Here is a 20,365-nt window from a genome sequence, read left to right as displayed (position 1 = left end):
CCCTATCAATTAAGAAAAGAGCTTAAAAAATTCAGATACCCACGTGAAAATAAAGGCTATTTTATATTAAAACATTATACTCCATATAAGGGAAGTTTCAAACCACACAAAATGACTAATGGCTTATAGATGAACTAAGTAGAACTTTTATCTGCCTTTTGAAGACAGGTAAATAAATTTAAGCAACCATAATAAAAATATAATTTTTCATAGTTGATATTCAATATATTTTGATAAAAACAATGAAAACTAGAATCTCAGCAGAATTGCATCTAACAGATTTTAATTAATTCTATCTAACACATAGAAAATCCTAACGTAAGTTTTGTAAAATTTATCATACTACCAAACAATGTAAATTTTGCTTAAGTCACTGCTGAATGAGAGAACTACATGTGGCTATTATCGGAGCTACTGCAGAGGAGTGAGATGCTAGGGGTTTATCACACCAGCAGTACTTGCGGTAGAGCTCTAGGATTTTGTGATAAGCAGAAATAGGTTACTGAGATTCACACAGGATGTTTAGGAACCAAAGTGCTTTCTTTTCAACAAAGAAGTGTTACGTGGGAAAATATGGCTGAGAAATTATTGCAGGAAGCAAGAAAATTACAAGAAAGATTGTAATACAACCTAACTAGTTGTCCGGTGTGATATTGTGATTTATAATAAAAAAATATACATTTGGTCTTCTTCCCTGATTCTGGTCCAGAGTTCCTAAAATCCTCAGATTTTCTAAGTGAAAGACACAAAGGTGTCTTTTGTTATGTTAATGAGGTTACTTTTGGGCTGGTTGCCAGAACCAAAGGAGAGATTAGAGGGCTGAAACTTTTAGTCCCACCCCACTGATCTCCGGGGAAGGAGGAGGCTGGAGAGGGAATGGAAATTGAGTTCAATCACCAGTGGTCAATGATTTAATCAATCATGCCTGCGTAATGAAGCCTCTATAAAACCCAGAAAAGGAGCGGACTGGGGAGGGGTGGGAGAGTGGCACCGCCTTAGGTGAGGGTAGGGAAGCATCATGCCCTTTCCCCATGCATCTCTTCCATTTGGCTGTTCCTGAGTTATAGCCTTTTATAATAAACTGGTAGTCTAGTAAGTGAAATGTTTCACCGAGTTCTGTGAGCCACTCTAGCAAATTAATTGAACCCAAGGAAGAGGTCATGGGACCCTCTGATTTTACAGCTGGTCAGTCAGAATCATAGGTGACAACCTGGACTTGTGATTTGCATCTGAAGTGGGGGAGTGAGGGCAGTCTTGTAGGACTGGGCCCTTAACCTGTGGAGTTCAGTTGAATTGAAGGACATCCACTTGGTGTCCAGAGAGTTGGTAGTGTGTGGAAACCACCCCACACAATGGAATTGGGTGCAGAAACCCTAATTGGTGATCAGAGCCTTTACCAGGCTTTGGATTAACTCAAGTATAGACTATTGTTCTGACTGTGCTAACCAAACTACTCAGTTCACCTTACAAGGCAGTCATGAGTGAGTCTAGAACATCTCAAGGAAAGATCTTGCCTTGAAAGATGGCTATATTGAACCCAGATTACCATCTTTTTTTTTTTTTTTTTTTTTTTTGCGGTACGCGGGCCTCTCACTGCTGCGGCCTCTCCCGTTGCAGAGCACAGGCTCCGGACGCACAGGCTCAGGGGCCATGGCTCACAGGCCCCGCTGCTCCGCGGCATATGGGATCTTCCCGGACCGGGGCACGAACCCGTGTCCCCTGCATCTGCAGGTGGACTCCCAACCACTGCACCACCAGGGAAGCCCCAGATTACCATCTTTTGCCACAGCAATGAGTAACTGTGATTTCATTTAATCTTTCTGGCAAGGTTATGCCCCTTTCCTTTCTTTGTTTTTTTTTTTTTTTTAAATTCTTTGTTTCTGAGATTCTTTTAGCCCAGGTTGGTTCCCTTAAGGGTAAAAAGGCTCAAATCAACTTAATTTTGGCCTGGTCTTACCATTATGGCTAATTTCAAACTTAGTTTCACTTTTGTCCTCTCACTAAATAACACGTGATTTACCCTTCTTTCTTAGTGGCATCTTCTTTTGTCTATTCCTGAGTGTGTGGGCTTTTGGCATGATTGCCATAACTGCTGGTAGTGAAGTAGAGTATAACAAATGCTTTCGGCATTACTGGGGCAGCAGAAACAGGATTATGGTTGAAGGTAAAGGTGCCTCTCATAATTTTCCCTTTTAACTCTTTCTGGCTATTCCAAGAATCTTGAGTAAGCTAGCTGATCAAGAGGGTAATACTTTGATTAGCTGACCCATGATCAAGCATTGTGCCTAAGTGTAAAATTAAAATTTACTTCGTTATAACTCAAAAACATTTAGCACTTTTTAGATATTCAATACATATTAATAGTTATAATCAATGATGATTCTCTCTTCTACTCTCACTACTCCCTGGGCCAACCCAATCCTCCTGGGCCATTGTTAAGTGTATGTAGTATAAGCAGTAGGTGCTCCAGGAGCTGCAATTCTCAGCTCAAAGTCCCTTTTCCCAGCCCAAATTTCTCCTGGCCAGTAACACTAATGAGGAAAATCGGGAAAGAGAATGTGAATATGCAGCCTCATAGTCGATGACAATTACTGTGACAGAAAGATAACTTAAAATTATAATTCTCTCTACTAAACAACGAATGTCTCCATCCCTTTTTTCTTTCTTTTTTTTTTTTTTTGCGGTACGCGGGCCTCTCACTCTTGTGGCCTCTCCCGTTGCGGAGCACAGGCTCCGGAAGCGCAGGCTCAGCGGCCATGGCCCACGGGCCCAGCTGCTCCGCAGCATGTGGGATCTTCCCAGACCGGGGCACGAACCCATGTCCCCTGCATCGGCAGGCGGACTCTCAACCACTGTGCCACCAGGGAAGCCCTCCATCCCTCTTTAACCAAACTGTTAAGGTCAAACTGTTGCACCAGGAAACATTATCTTTTGACCATGTGCTTAGACCTACTTTTTATTACTGTTCAGTGTTGTCTTCCCCTACCCGCTACCCACCATTACTTGCTATATAACCTCCTCCAAATATAACCTTTCTAATTAGTTGGTCACAGGGGTATTTTGAATAAATTTCTTTCCATTCCATTTCTATGTACTTTGTCTGAAATATTAAGAGTACGGCTTCAATCAGGACAATAAACAAGGGCTTGTGTTAATGGGGAGGAACCAAAACTACCTGTGGTTTAGATACTTTGATTCATTGGCTCCTCTCATTATAAATTTACCCTGTTACTTGCAAATAGACACAAACATACACTGTATAGTTTCCTATATGCCAGCATTTCTCAAAGTGTGGCTCAGGGATCTCTGGGACGTACCCGAGAGGCTTTCAGGAGGTCCACAAGGTCAAAACTATTGTCATAAAGATAGTAAGACATCATTTTTTGACTTTTTCACTCTCCTGCTCTCATGAGTGTACAGTGGCGGAGACCACTGTAACGAAGCCTCAGGTGGGAGTTTGGATGTGGAGTACCCCTATCTCAAAGGAAATTGTTCTCTATAAACTTAGGCTTCACTGTGTCATTTTGTGCATATATACTAAGTGCCCCTCCTAAGTGGTCCAAGGTTTACTTTACCTCTTTGTAGAAATGTAAGAGAGGCTTCTCTTCTCAAAGGGACACAAAAGTAACCACATGTTTCTGATAAAGGCATTCACAATTGGCTATACCTTGTCTTACCTCTCTCTGAGGTCCAGTTCCTTATATCTTTGCTATTTCAAGCAGCATCAGCATCACCTGAGAGCTTGTTAAATATGCAGAATCTAGAGCCCCATCCCAGACCCACTGAATTGGGAAGGGCATTTAATAAGACGCCCAGGTGATCTGCATGCATGTTACATTTTGAGATGCACCACTCCACATAACAGTGTAAGAATTTTTATGCAAAAAAGCCTCAATTTTTAGAGAAGATCATTAAAATAGCTTCCACAGTAGCCCATGAATAGGAGAATTATTCTACCTTGGATCGATTCCAGAAAATGGCTAAATGCACTATCCAGCAATCAGCAATTTTATTCTTTTTAAAAGCAAAATCTCCTCCTAATATAAATGGCATATAAAACTAACATGTTAGCAACGAATTATTGCATAAATTTGTATCTATGCCATTGCTTTGTGCGTTTTCTGTGCCAATGTGCCGAACTCCACTGCTGCAGTATTGGAGACAATCAGCTCACAGGTAGCACCAGGTGAATTTACATAGGGACTATAACATTTGAAAAAGTATCATACATTAAAATTGATGAGAACATAACAGTTTTCTTTCAAAATGAATTAGGAGCGTCGACTTAAACCTTCAGCTTCCTAAGATTACTAAATAATTCAACTATCTCAGACTTTAAGAGTTATGTGCAAATGGATCCCTTTCACACAAAGAATCATTGTTCTCGATGGGACTTTAACAGCTAATGTGTCTCAGATAAGTCTCTTGCATGGAAAAATTACAGTTCTGAATCATGCCCTTGCAAATTTCACTATCGGCCTGATAAATTCGGTAAGAGAAAATGGAATCCATATTCATTCCCATTAAATGTTCTTTTCTCAAAGCTGAGAAACACACTGTTTTTTAAGGGACTCACAAGGCTGTCATCTATCTTTACATATATGATCACTCACAAAAAGTCTGTTTTAATTGAATGAATAACAATTGTTATTCATTCTGTGTCTTATATTTTATTATATATTTATTGTAAATATATTTATGCAATTATATATTATAAAATTATATAATAGTAAATAAATTTCAAACAAAAGGTTTGTTTTGCATGAGTGTGTGTGGGGGTACTCAGGGGTTTCATGGACTTCAGGTTATGAACTCCCATTTAGCCATTTCCTAGCCTGCTAGTGAATTCATCACTGTTGGAACATCAATATTTAAAACTTTGAGTTCTAGGTGACAGTGACTGTAGCCCTTAACAGAGTATTTGCTGCAGTTTGGTTTTAAATAAAGGCAGGCTTTTTGATTTAATTCAAGAAAGAGTTATTGAATGTCTACCATGTACAAGGCATTGTGCTAGGCTGAACTTGAGGTGACTCCTTTAGCTACCAAAATGATACTACCTCCTCATATGCACTCAGGCATAAACTCCTACTACTATACTTTAAAAAATAAAGGCCCATTTGCTACCTTGTGGAAAAAGCAATTGTGATGAAATAGTTTGGTTATGATTATAACTCTAATGGTTTAGATCACATTGACTTCTTTTACATCGCATAAGGGGAAGATTCTTCTTACACTTTTAAAGTAATTTAATATATCAACTTAAGCAACTCTAACATTTAAAATTTTTTGTAAGCTTTTGCTTTTCAGTATTATACAGAAAATACAACCTGGACAAAATGTCATTATATCTGAAAGATAAAGTGGGTGGATTATCCCCCAGTAAATCTTTCATTAGTAATTAACCAAACAGTCACTGCATTGAATATGTTACCATGTCCATAGCCCTTGCCGAAGAGGTGACCCAGATGACCACACTGTGTAGGATTTAACTCTTCTCCTATCCTGTCCACTGGCCAGGGGTGCGCACCCAACCTAAGGACCAGATCCTTGGGTCCTTAACCTGGTCAGTGATTATGATGGAGTCTGGGATGAAATATGTGTTGGGCCTATCATCCTTGTTTACAGAATTTGAATTTGGAAAGGAAAAACAGGTGACTGGCAATTACCTAGAATGCAGCTATAAGGTAGAGAACGTCACTAAAAGGAGATGGAGTTTGAGTCAAAAAGCGTCATGCAGGTCAAAGTTCTAGTTGGAAATGATGTAGCTGAGAAAAGACCCAGAGAGGAGACAAGCAACTCATAAATTATGTTAATGACAGAGAACCAGGATAAAGTTTTCCTAACTCCTGCAACTGAGGTCCTTAAAGTTGTATTAGAATCAGAATTATTGGGCTTCCCTGCTGGGGCAGTGGTTGGGAATCCACCTGCCAATGCAGGGGACACGGGTTTGAACCCTGGTCTGGGAAGATCCCACATGCTGCAGAGCATCTAGGCTCGCAAGCCACAACTACTGAAGCCCGTGCGCCTAGAGCCCGTGCTCCGCAACAAGAGAAGCCACCACAGTGAGAGGCCCGTGCACCGCAACAAAGAGTAGCCCCTGCTCGCTGCAATTACAGAAAGCCCGAGCACAGCAACAAAGACCCAACACAGCCAAAAATAAATAAAATAATAAAAAAAAGAATCAGAATTATTCCCAGTTCCATCTCCTGAGATTAGTATCAGTACAGCCTCTGTTCTTAGACGGATAATCCAAATTCCTTTTCACTGCATAATTAGTCTTTTGGTAAATCTGCAAATTGTTCCTTTACCTACTAATAGATATTAAGTGTTCAATGTATGCTTCTGAATATATGACTCTACCAAGCCTACGAAGATACATAGTGACTTTTTGGAAATATTTTACCTTAAACCTAATGCAGTGCCTAGTAGGTAGTAAGAGCCTAATAATGATAGACATCATTATTCTCTAGGTCACTTTGATCAAAGAAATTCATTTAAACTGGTTAACTTTCATGGTAATGGAGGTATGAATGACATGTGTGAATTATTTAAAATCTCTTAGGTAACTAAAACTTGGCAAGTTAGCTCAGTGAGTTACTGGACATGGTGCAACTAAGACAGCCAAGTCGTGGATATGACATGTTTTCCAAACCACTTGCCCTTGGTGGGGGGAGCGGGGAGAGGAGGCAGAATTTCCCTGTGTGCCTTTTTTTTTTTTAATCTTTATTGGAGTATAATTGCTTCACAATACTGTGTTAGTTTCTGTTGCACACCAAAGTGAAACAGCCATATGCATACACATGTCCCCATCTCCCCTCCCTCTTGAGCCTCCCTCCCATCCTTCCTATGCCACCCCTCTAGGTCATCTCAAAGCACTGAGTGGATCTCCCTGTGCTATGCTGCTGCTTCCCACCAGCCAACTATTTTACATTCGGTAGTGTATATACGTTAATGCTACTCTCACTTTGCCCCAGCTTCACCCTCCCACCCCACATCCTCAAGTCCATTCTCTATGTCTTACCTCTTTATTCCTGCTCTGCAACTAGGTTCATCAGTACTATTTTTCTTTTTTTTTAGATTCCATATATATGTGTTAGCATACGGTATTTGTTTTTCTCTTGCTGACTTACTTCACTCTGTATGACAGACTCTAGGTCCATCCACCTCACTACAAATAACTCAATTTCGTTTCTTTTTATGGCTGAGTAATATTCCATTGTATATATGTGCCATATCTTCCTTATCCATTCATCTGTTGATGGACATTTAAGTTGGTTCCATGTCCTGGCTATTGTAAATAGTGCTACAATGCTTTGTGTGGGTTTTTTGTTTGTTTGTTTTTGTGGTACACGGGCCTCTCACTGTTGTGGCCTCTCCTGTTGTGGAGCACAGGCTCTGGACGCGCAGGCTCAGCGGCCATGGCTCACGAGCCCAGCCGCTCCATGGCATGTGGGATCCTCCTGGACCAGGGCACGAACCTGTGTCCCCTGCATCGGCAGGCAGACTCTCAACCACTGCGCCACTAGGGAAGCCCAGGAAGAATCTTTATAGAGTCATCTAGAGTAAGCTAATTTGATTAAACTGGGATCCTGAGTAGATAAATAACTTGCCCTGGTCTTATAGTTGTTAGTAAGTGGCATTTTTTTAAAAAATAAATTTATTTATTATTTTTGGCTGTGTTGGGTCTTCGTTGCTGTGCACGGGCTTTCTCTAGTTGCAGTGAGCGGGGGCTACTCTTCGTTGTGGTGCGCAGGCTTATTGCGGTGGCTTCTCTTGTTGTGGAGCACAGGCTCTAGAGCGCGCGGGCTTCAGTAGATGCGGCACGTGGGCTCAGTAGTTGTGGCTCACAGGCTTAGTTGCTCCGCGGCATGTGGGATCTTCCGGATCAGGGCTTGAACCCATGTCCCCTGCATTGGCAGGTGGATTCTTAACCACTGCACCACCAGGGACGCCGGTAAGTGGCATCTTAATGAGTAGTACCACCAGCACTTGTTTAACAGTTGTCTGGAAGAAACAAGCGTGTAGCCCTTAAAGTTCCCAGTCTGGTGCAGCATAGTATATATGGTAAGGGACACACAGCTGGACTATGTCCTTAAACTGGTAAAAGAAGAAAGCATCATTTGATGTTGAAAAAAATACAGATGGAGAATTGTAGTAGTAAACTAAAGGGACTTGTAATTCTGGCTGAAAATATAAACAGGTTCAAAAATGGCTAATTTCAGTGGTAAAGGTAGCTCAAAGTTATAAAAACGTGTTTTGAGAGTCAGTCTATCAAAAACATTGAATTCATCTATTTGATATTGAGAGACCTTTTTTTTCTGAGACCCATCTTTAAACTTGCACAGAAAAATCTGAAAGATAACGTGCTGTAATTCATATAACCTTTGCAGACATGCTATTAAAAGCAGCCTTGACCTATCTGTCAGTCAAATGACTATGTGGGTACATATAGCACTAATACAAATAGTCTTGATAGCTTATTTAAGCTTCCTAAGCTCAGGTGAGACAGTAAGTAAAGTGAAAATATGCTACAGCAATTATTATACTGAAAACCATCTTTGATTTCCCAAATGTCAACGTTTAAGTGGCTCTTTTCCTTTTAACCCAGGTGAGATAGAATATCAATGTTTATCAAATAATAAGTTGTAACTTTTTATTCCGTTCATTCATTCATTAAACAAATATTTAATTGTGTACCTACAACGTACAGGCACTACGTTGGAAGTGGGAATAAAGTAGTGAGAAAGAGAAACAGGGTCTGTGCCCTCCAAGAATTATTATCCCACTGAGGAATAAAACTCAGATCATATTTTAACCATCTCACACAGAGAGTGATAGTGATATGCAATACAAGGCATTCAACCTTAGATTCTTTTTATTATTGGACTGACTGAGAAAACAAAGAAAGAAAACAATTTCAAATAGGATAATATGAATAGTTGTATCTTACTTTGGATTAACCTTACTTTCCAAAAAAGTAGAAGGATTTTAAAGAGAAACTGGTGAAACTTTGTGAAATGAGCACATATTATTTCATTTAATGCTCACAACAAAGAAATTAAACTTCAGTTAGCTTAGATAATATTCCCAAGATTATACTACAAGTTAGTAGTAAACAGAGAAACTAGGATTCAAAAGTAGACAATCTGATTCTAGATCTCTACTCTTATTCCCTATGCTTAGTTGCCTAATTTTCGAGGACTGAGTAAAATGAAAGAAAAAAAAAGTTACAATAGAATAAAGTTGGGGAGAACTGAAAAAAGCAAGTAGCAAGAAGATTATGGTCTTTAGAACAAATTGTAAAGTGAGTAATAAAGTAGCCATTGTATAACTAAATCAAAATAAATCATGGACTAAACAATTTTATAGACCTTTAATGTTTAAGAAAAACAAAATTACTAGCATATAATTTCAATATTTTAAGAAGATTAAACAAAGCTAAAGATTTAGCCAAATTAACACAATCTAGGGATTAAGAGATTTACATTCACCTTTGTGGAGAAATAAAAGAAGTCAAAAAGGGTACATGTATGTATTATAGCAGTGGGCTGCCTGTTAGAATCATTTTTATTTTATTTTTTACCTGATGGAGTGATGCCCTGAAATATAGTCCAGTTTTCCAAATTTTTGTGTTCGGTAGCCATGCTTCTCCATGACATCCATCCATGTTGTATAATTTGGATCTAAGCCCTTAAAGTTATTCCAAGATTCTGTTAAGTGAGTGAAGAGGCCACTCCACATTGCTGGGGGAAAAAAATGGGATCAGTGTAAATAAAGCTTAACAATTCGTTTTAATGATTAAGACAATTATACCGAGAGAAAAGAGACTGACTACTAGTTTAGAGCTTGTGCTCTGCAACAAGATATATCTGCATTAAGTGTTTTACCTAACATTTTTGATTGTTACCTTGTTTTATCAAGGGGAAAACTGAAATGAATTACTATTTCCATTTTACAGGTGAGCCTCTAAGGCTTGCAGCAGCGGTCCCCAACCTTTTTGGCACCAAGGACCAGTTTCGTGGAAGACAATTTTTCTGCAGACTGGGGAGGGGGGGATGGTTTTGGGATGATTCAAGTGCATTACATTCATTGTGCACTTTATTTCTATTATTATTACATTGTAATATATAATGAAATAATTATACAACTCACCATAATGCAGAATCAGTGGGAACCCTGAGCTTGTTTTCACTTGCCACTCACTGATAGGGTTTTGATATGTCTTCAAGCAATTGATTTATTATGGTCTCTGTTTAGTCAAACCTCTCTGCTAATGATAATCTGCATTTGCAGCCACTCCCCAGCACTAGCATCACCGCCTCAGCTCCACCTCAGATCATCAGGCATTAGATTCTCGTAAGGATTGCACAACCTAGACCCCTCACATGCGCAGTTCACAGTAGGGTTCACAGTCCTATGAGAATCTAATGCAGCTGCTGATCTGACAGGAGGTGGAGCGCAGGTGGTAATGCAAGCGATGTGGGGTGGCTGTAAATACAGATGAAGCTTCGCTTGCTCATCCACCACTCACCTGCTGTGCAGCCCAATTCCTAACAGGTCACAGACCAGTACCGGTCTGTGGCCCGGGGGTTGGGGACCCCTGGCTTACAGGTTAAGTTGTTTAAGGTAAATAAATGGAATTAAATATAAAGCTTGTCTGACTTGAGTCATAAAAATAATCACTAAGTATTTGTTGGTTAATTTTCCAAGTTGGTCAAATGAAGTACAGATCTCATTTCCCAAAAATCCTCAAGGCTTTTCCCTATTTCTTGTCTATATACTGGCTTGCCACAAAAAACTTACATGTTCTATGTTTTCTCTCTCATTTTCTACAGCTATCATTGTTTAGTCAATAAATCTTTTTTTTTTCCAAATATTAACATACCTAAAGGGAGAAATAGATAGCAATACAATAATACTAGGGGACTTCAACAGCAGATAGATCTTCCAGACAGAAAACCAATAAGGAAACACTGGATTTAACCTACATGTTAGAACAGATGGAATTAAGATTTTCAGTACATTCCATCCAAAAGCAAAAGAAAGTACATTCTTCTCAAGTGCACATGGAACATTCTCCAGGAAGATCATATGTTAGGACACAAAACAAGTCTTCATAAATTTAAAAAGACTGAAATCATATCAAGCATCTTTTCTGACCACAATGATATGAAACTAGAATCAGTTATAAGAAGAAAACTGGAAAATTGACAAATATATGGAGTTTAAACAACATGTTCCTGAACAACCAATGGGCCAAAGAAGAAATCAAAAGAGAGGTCAAAAAAATATCTTGAGACAAATGAAAATAGAAATACAACATAGCAAAACAAATGGCATGCAGAAAAAGCAGTTCTAAGAGGGAAGTTCACAACTTTAAGTGCCTACATTATAAAAAAGAAATAGCTCAAATAAACAACCTAACTTTATATCTCAAGGATCTAGGAAAAGAAGAACAAACTAAGCCCAAAGTTAGTAGAAGAAAGGAAATAACAAAGATCAGAGTGGAAATAAATAGAGACTAAAAAGACAATAGAAAAGATCAATAAAACTAAGAGTTGTTGGGGCTTCCCTTGTGGTAAAGAATCCGCCTTACAATGCAGGGGATGCGGTTTTGATCCCTGGTCAGGGAACTAAGATCCCACATGCTGCGGGGCAACTAAGCCCGTGAGCCACAACTACTGAGCTCGTGCACCTCAATGAGAGGGCCTGCATGCCGCAAACTGTAGAGCCCATGCACCCTGGACCCTGCACGCCACAACCAGAGAGAGAAAATCCTGCACACCACAACTAGAGAGAAGCCCGCGTGCCAAGACAAAGAGCTCGTGCCACAACGGAAATCCCACACGCCTCCAGTGAAGACACCATGTGCCACAACTAAGATGCAGCCAAACAAACAAACAAAAAAACTAAGAGTTGTTTTTTTTCTTAAATAAAATGGACAAATCCTTAGTTAGACTTTCCAAGGAAAAAACAAGGGGACTCAAATAAAATTAGGAATTAAAGAGGAGACATTACAACTGATAACCACAGAAAGACAAAGGATCATAAGAGACTAACTACCATGAACAATTATACTAACAAATTGGAAGAATTGGATACGTTCCTAGAAATGTAAAACCGACCAAGATTGAATCATGAAGAAACAGAAAAGCTGAACAGACCAATTATGAGTAAGGAGATTGAATCGGTAATCAAAAACCTCCCAATGAAGAAATGTCCAGGACCAGATGGCTTCACTGGTGCATCCTATCAAACATTTAAAGCAGAATTAAAACTAATCCTTCTGGGGCTTCCCTGGTGGTGCAGTGCTTAAGAATCCGCCTGCCAATGCAGGGGACGCGGATTTGATCCCTGATCCAGGAAGATCCCACATGCCGCAGAGCAACTAAGCCTGTGCTCCACAACTACTGAGCCTGTGCTCTAGAGCCCACGAGCCACAACTACTGAAGCCTGTGTGCCTAGAGCCCGTGCTCCTCAACAAGAGAAGCCACCACAATGAGAAGCCTGCACACCTCAACGAAGAGTAACCCCCGCTGGACACAACTAGAGAAAGCCCACATGCAGCAACGAAGACCCAACACAGCCAAAAATAAATTAATTAAACAAATTTTAAAGAATAAGCCAAAGAGGTACATTTAAAAAAGAAAACAATCCTTCTCAAACTCTTCCAGAAAAGAGAAGATGAGGAAACATTTCCAAACTCATGAGGCCAGCAATACCATGATAGCAAAACAAGACAAGGACACTACAAGAAAAGGAAATTATAGGCCAAGATCTGTGATGAACATAGATGCAAAAATTCTCAACAAAATATTAGCAAACCTAATTTAACAATACTTTGAAAGAATCGTACATCATGATCAATTGGGATTTACTCCAGGAAGGCAAAGATGGTTCAACATCTGCAAATCTATCAATGTGATATACCACATTAGCAAAATGAGGGATAAAAAAAAAATATGATCATCTCAATAGATGCAGAAAAAGCCTTTGACAAATTTTAGCATTCATTCATGTGGGATTAATTGAGAGATTAGGATTGACATATATACACTACCATGTGTAAAAAAGATAGCTAGTGGGAACCTGCTGTATAGCACAGGGAGCTCAGCTCAGTGCTCTGTGATGATGTAGATAGGTGGAATGGGGGAGGAGTGGGAGGAAGGTCCAAGAGGGAGGGGATATATGTATACATATAGCTGATTCACTTCCTTGTACAGCAGAAACTAACACAACATTGTGAAGCAACTATACTCCAATTAAAAAAAACCTCTTGAAAAACTGGGTATAGAAGGAATATATAGAAGCCCACAGCTAACATCATATTCAATGGTAAAAAGCTAAAAGTTTTTCCTCTAAGATCAGGAACGAGACAAGGGTGCCCACTCTCAGCACTCTTATTCAACACAGTTCTAGAAATCCTAGCCTGAGCAGTTAAGCAAGAAAAAGAAATAAAAGGCATCCAAATCAGAAAAGAATAAGTAAAATTGTCCCTATTTGCAGAAACATGATATTATATATAGAAAACCAAAAAGACTTTACCAAAAAACTGTTAGAACTAATCAATATGTTTAGTAAAGTTGCAGGATATAAAATCAATATGCAAAAATCAGTTGCATTTCTATATACTAATGATGAACTACCAGAAAAAATTACCCAAAAAATCCATTTACGATTGTATAAAAAAGAATAAAATACTAACGAATAAATTTAACCAAGGAGATGAAAGATCTGTACACGAAAAACTTTAAGACACTGATGACAGAAACTGAAGAATATACAAGTAAATGAAAAAATAGAAAGCAAAGATGAGGAACTAGTCAGTAGCAAATGTGTGATTACTTATGTGTACTAACCTAGATTGCTGATTGAGACCAAATGAAATTTTTAGTGAAGAGATGTTGCATCTTAGTGTATTTGCTGTGTCTTATCTGATTTATCACCTTGTCTACCTGTGTGCCTTTATAATTCAGTATAAGCATCCCTTCAGTACTTTAGCCTCCTCTGCTTTGTGCAGATAGAGTGTGGAGTTTTTCTTTATGTTATCTCATTCCACTTGCTCAATAAAGAATAAAAACTTAACTTCATACCTGCTTTCATTAATTGTTATAATTATTTCCTAAAATGTCTGTTTCAGATTCTGAAAACCTGGTGATCAGGCAGATAGCAGGTCCTTACTGATTGCGGGTTGACTATGGCATTTATCATGTGTTCAGCAGTTATGTTGCTGTTGGGGACACAAGTGTTAATAAGGCCCCAGTGTTTGGAGCTTAGCTTTGGTAGTGACCTCATTGTTGGTTTTTTGGGAGGTAGCATTATGGCTGTATATTGGGGACAGATTGCCAGAAGTGTTATGTGGATGCACATAAGCCTAATCTGACTGGTTCAAGTCATGGAAATGTTCTTATTTTCTCTAGAATATGGTGTATACCTTAAACTAATACAGTGTTATATGTCAATTACATCTCGGTAAAACTGGAAAGAAATCCCTTTCCTTTTCCCTTTTCTGTGTACACACATGGCAGGGCTGAATCCTTTTCTCATCTAACAAAATGCTTTCTTTTTGAGGAGTGGAATGGGGCATTTCCCAGCTTTGAATCCCAATGATGCTAGTTACTGAGTGACCTTTGATAAGTTATTTAACCTTTCAGTACTTTAGTTTTCATCTGCAAAATGGGGATAATAAAAATATCTACTTTGTGAAAATGTGGGGAATTATATAAATTAAGACATATAAGGCAGTTATATTGCCAGGCACATAGTAAGAATGCAATAAATGTTAGTTTTTATTACTATTATTCCTTCTCTTTGTTCAAACTCTCCAAAATATACTTCTTCCAGAAAAAGCATCACCTAACATTTTTGAAACCTTTAGAGTTCATTGAGCACTTTTAAAAATCCATTATCTCATTTGATGCTGGGAACAACACTGTGAGGGACACAGCACATACAGCGTTCTGTAGATAAAGAAACTAAGGGACTTGCTTGACGTGGTCCATTGAGGATTGGAATCCAGACATCACCTCACCCTGGTCCATTGCTCATTTCACTTGCTCAATAAAGAATAAAAAAATTAACAAACGTGTTTTTAATGTACCTGGTCCTTCACTATTGAAATATTTAAAATAGAGTTTAGGTTTCCTTTAATCATTGGTGATTATATAGTTGATGGTGCTGAAAATGTAGGTGAAAGAATTTGTGACTCAAATCACAGAGAATATGATGTCAGGAATTTATGGACAAAAGAAGATTGTTGGGTGCTATTTATGAGTTCCAAAGCAAACAATCATAAATTAGAGGAGAAAGAAAACAACTCTATCAGACAATAGAATTTATAAAAATGTCAATTTTACCCGATTTTTCAGTTAGTCATGGCTTAATATCACTGTTATTTTGCCATTAAAACTATGCCTATTTGTTAAGTTACTATAATAAAAGTGAACAATTAAATTTGGGATAGAAGTGAATTGAAACTGAAGAGAAAAAATATGTAATCTGAAATAATACAGAAAAATCCAGATATATCTGAAAAGTTCTAACGACTTTGTGGTATACTTTGAAGTCTCCTCCCAGCTCCCTATCTCTTACTAAAAAATTTCCTTGGAAATAGAACTCTTCAAGGAAATATGAGCATTTCCTAATTTGCCTGGATAGTCAAAAGATTTTTTGTCACCAATCCTAAGGGAAATGAAACAATAATACTTGAACTAAATACCAATTTAGGTGATAAAATTCCTATTCTTAAAAAACCCCAATACCCAATACATACCTTATAACACACATCACATATATTAAAATTTTTTAATTAGATGCCAAATGAGACTTACTATCCTATTTGGGGGTATAATTTTTTAAATTGTGAAAACATTTTCAACATGGGACCACTTCCAGTAATGTTAAAGCATGCTCATACCTGCGCGCGATGGGCAGCAGATCGGAGAGTTTGTGTAGGCATTCAGAAAGGACGTGCCATGTGCTTTCATGAAGCTGATAAAAGGAAGTTTCACTACTTGACTCCCTGGATAAAATGTTAGCCTTCCATCCTGGAGTAAAGAAATTTAATTACCATTGATTACATCACAAAAGAAAATAATTTCCTTTCATTTTAACCATAAAATTCACAAATAGCAAAAGACTTCAATATGATCCTAAGAATCCTCAAAAGATAAAAACGGGTAGAGAAACTGTTATCATTCTCTGATTCATAATATTGAGAATTCAATGTAGTGTGACATTTGTGTGTGTGTGTGTGTGTGTGTGTGTGTTTTTTGCGGTACGCGGGCCTCTCACTGTTGTGGCCTCTCCTGTTGCGGAGCACAGGCTCCGGACGCGCAGGCCCAGCGGCCATGGCTCACGGGCCCAGCCGCTCCGCGGCATGTGGGATCTTCCCGAACCGGGGCACGAACCTGTGTCCCCTGCATTGGCAGGCGGACTCTCAACCACTGCGCCACCAGGGAAGCCCTGTGGTGTGACATTTGGATCCATTTGAATATAGTAAATAAATTAAAGGAACTTCCTGGAAGGTTTCTTTTTGGGGGATGATGGACTGAGTGAACCAATGTTTATTGAGTATTTAGTATGTGCCAGGCACTGTGAAAGATCTAGAGATACAATGGTGAATAAAAACAGAGTCCCTGGCCTCATGAAGCTTACAGTCTAGTAGGGGAGGCAAAAAACATACTCGTGAATAAACTAAGAATAATTACAAGTTACTGTGATATGTGCTTTGAGAAAAATCTAAGATACAGAATAACAAGGGAGACCTACTTTGATACAGGGAAGGCTTCTCTGGGAAGTGAGACCTAAAGAATGAGAAGAATCAGCCATTCAAATAACTTAAGGGACATGTAAAGTTAGAGATACCTTCATGACTTAAGTGGAGATAACAACTAAGCAGCTAGAGAAATGAGCCTGAAGATTGGAAGAGATGTTTGGGTTGGAGATACGTATTTTGGAATCGAATTGGGAATTGAAGAACTCTTCTTGGTAAAGAGCAAAAAGAGAAAAAAGGATGTTCCAGTCCTGGAGTTATATCTATTGTATGTTTTCAATGTAATTGTAAATAAACAGTTTAAAAGTGAACCAATCCAAAATACGGGATATACATAAATCTTTGAGATGTCTGAGATTTCCAAATGGATATATAAATTAGGCTGTAGGGTACAGACAGGAATCTGGAGCTCAGAGAATTTTATCCTGGTGAAATAAGTCTTTAACATATTCATGGTATTGAAAAGTGTGAGACTGACTCCTTTAAGACTCCTTTAAGGGAGAGAGTGAAAAGAGAGGAAAGAAAGGAACCCTGAGGAGTCCCGAATAAGAGGAGAAGGCAGCATGGGAAACTGAGAAAGAATGGCCAGTGAGGGAGGAAGATATCAGTAGACTGAGTCTCATGAAAGCTGAGAGAAGACAGTGTGTCAAGAAAGGGTAATAGCTGTGTTGAGAGGGTGTGTAAAAGAAGGCCAGAAAATGCACACTGGAATTAGTACAATGGAGATAGTTGGTGATGCTGACAAGAGCACTTCCAATGGAGTTGTAGGGATGGACACCTAAAGCAGACAGGGAAAAGAGAATGGGAGGTGACATGGTGAAAAAACCTCTTCTAAGTAGTTGTTTTTGCAAAGCGAAACAGAAAAATGGGATGGGTGTTAGAGTTAGCTGGAGGATAAATGTGGGATTAAGGTCAGGTTTTTTAAAAGATGGGGAATATTATAGCATGCTTGTATGTTGAAATAAATACCACTTCTAGCAGGAGTAATCGCTGAATGCTAAGCAAACTTAGCTTCCTGAATGATGAGCTAGGGAGCCTAAGACAAAAGTGCATAAGAATTTTGTTAAATTCATAAATTCAAACTCTCAGAAACATCCTCGTAAATCCCAAATGCCTAGATGTATTATTCCTACAATCTTTTGGATATGGGGGATAATAACCATTTGTGGCCACTGGCCACTCTGGACAACCCAGCCACTCAGGTTCATCTAGCTGGAGGGATGCAGCACATAGTCATGTGGCAGAAGCACTGCAATGATTCAAACAGTGAGGCTTGGACTCCAAGTCCTGCAGGCTAGGCTCAAATGGGTGTAACGACCACTGCAAATGGCTACAGCAGCATATCTATAACTCATGTTAGCAATTTCTTGGCTCATTTCTATGACTGGTACAAGGACTTCATCTGCATTGAAAGCAGGCTAGAAAGCAGGGATCTTTAAAGTGCAGAGCAGCAGGGATAGCAAATGGCAGAGGGGATAACTGCCTCACTTGGGGAAGTTTCTAACGTGGAATGTGTGAAAGGTGGTCCACGTGAAGATTACTGCCTAAGATATATAAGGCACTCCACAATATTTAGTGAATTAAATGAAACGAGTCTTTAATCCAGAGCTGTTCAATTTACAAAAGGCAAATTTAATATGTTCAAAATTCAACAGTGTATTTTTGCAAAGCTTAATAAACCTGGATTAAGTACATCAGTGGAAAGATTTGTATTTGATTAGGTTCTTAGAAAATATTTAAATTATGCTACACATATTCTCAATGTCAAAAGCATACCAATACTCTAAACAAAGATCAAAATTACTATATTATTAGAGAAAATATTAAACATTTCTAGAAGTTTTGGTTTTTTAACTTCCTGTAGTTTTTACACATTAGCAAATACTTTAAAAAATAGACTAAAACTGGTACCACTGCTCATGGTATCAATGGGAGGTGGTCCACATAATAATTAATTCTGAACTGAAATGGATCTTAACATGGTTAGCTGATAAAAACACAGAGAAAGTTAAGTCTTCCATAGTGTGGTACTGTGGTTCACAATGGATAGTCAGTCATAGGTCAAACTATAGTTCTATCACATTTAGTTGGGAGAGGAAATCTTACAGAATGGCTTTCAGAATAACTTCCATCATTTAACAATAGCCCATTTCAATTTTCTCAAGGTCATTCCTACAGTTCAGAACAAATACAGTACTCTAACAGGGGGCATTTAAAAAAGAAAAAGAGGCCCACTAATTGGCTTTCTGCATAAAAGTGACAAAAATGATACCAATTGCCTTAATTTCTGAATTCTGCTATTATTCTGGACTCTCGTGGGTCCAGGCATTTTCCCCCTTGGGATGGATGAGCTTTTTGTGTAGATATGATTTTGTGATCTGGATTGCTCCTTCTAGAACCATGACTTGGTTCTCAGTTCCTCATCATTCTGGGCCAGGGAAAACCAGTGAAGTTTAGATTTCAAGATATCATTCTAATGAAAGAATGTAACAGTAACTTTAACTGTCTAGATGTATTATCAAGCAAGACTGTTAAGAGCATGCTTTTCAGATCTGTTCACCAGACTGAATGAGATCCTCACTAGACTCTGGTATACAGTCCTGTGCCCACCTCCCACTCCTGAAACCTCACCCAAACTAAAAACAATGCAGGTGCAGGGGTGGAAGGAGGGAGGCAGAGAGGATGCTTGTGCCCTTTAGGACCCAGGCAGAGGTGCTTATTTTCTCTTTTTTAAAAAAGGTTTAAGATGTAATTCACACATCATAAAACCCATTTAATTTGTACAATTCAATGTTTTTTAGTATATTCAGAGAGTTGTGCAACCATCACCATAATCAATTTTAGAACATTTCCATCATGTATTCCTTGTATCCCTTAGCCACCACCTGCTAATCCTCCCATTTTCCCAAACCCTAGGTAATTGCTGACCTGTCTCTACTTTCTGTCTCTGTAGATTTGCTTTCTCTGGACAAACGGAATCATACAATATGTGGCCCTTTGTGAGTAGCTTCTTTCTCTTAGCATAACAATTTCTAGGTTCATCCACACTGCAGCATGTTATCAGTACTGCATTTGTTTTTTTATTGTTGAATAATATTACTAAATTTTATTTATCCATTTACCAGCTGATGTATATTTGGGTTGTTTTCAGTTTTTGTCAGTATTAACATTCATGTACAAGTTTTTGTGTGGACATATGTTTTTATTTCTCTTGGATATACACTTCGAAGTGGATTGCTGGATCATATGGTAACTCATGTTTAGCATTTTAGGAATTGCTAAACTGTTTTCCAAAGTGGCTGCACCATTTACATTCCCACCAGTAGCGTATGAGTGTTGCAGTTCTCCCATATTCTCGTGACCCTAGTTATTGTCTCCTTTTATTTTTCTCCTTTTATTTTTCTCCTTATATTTTTATTTCTCCTTTTATTTTTATTTATTTATTTTTGGCTGTGTTGAGTTTTCGTTGCTGCGCGCGGGCTTTCTCTAGTTGCAGTGAGTGGGGGCTACTCTTCGTTGTGGTGCACAGGCTTCTCATTGCGGTGGCTTCTCTTGTTGTGGAGCATGGGCTGTAGGCACGCAGGCTTCGGT

At 38.7% G+C, this 20,365-nt stretch overlaps 1 protein-coding gene across 4 annotated transcripts in view; it reads right to left on the bottom strand.

Annotated features, from left to right (window-relative positions):
* ARSK (arylsulfatase family member K) overlaps positions 1-20,365 on the bottom strand; it is a 42,703-nt gene that overhangs the window by 18,537 nt on the left and 3,801 nt on the right. For all 4 annotated transcript variants that reach the window (XM_082649808.1, XM_082649806.1, XM_082649805.1 and 1 more), the window contains exons 2-3: positions 15,917-16,046; positions 9,584-9,743 (exon numbers count right to left, since the gene is read on the bottom strand). In XM_082649808.1, the coding sequence (XP_082505934.1) occupies positions 9,584-9,743; positions 15,917-16,046 (290 nt within the window). The remainder of the gene's footprint in view (positions 1-9,583; positions 9,744-15,916; positions 16,047-20,365) is intronic.

This window comes from Grampus griseus, assembly GCF_964374135.1.
Source record: "Grampus griseus genome assembly, chromosome: 3".
NCBI classification, from domain to species: domain Eukaryota; kingdom Metazoa; phylum Chordata; class Mammalia; order Artiodactyla; family Delphinidae; genus Grampus; species Grampus griseus.
Note: the sequence above shows the minus strand (reverse complement) of the source record. Positions and strands in the feature narration are given on the sequence as shown.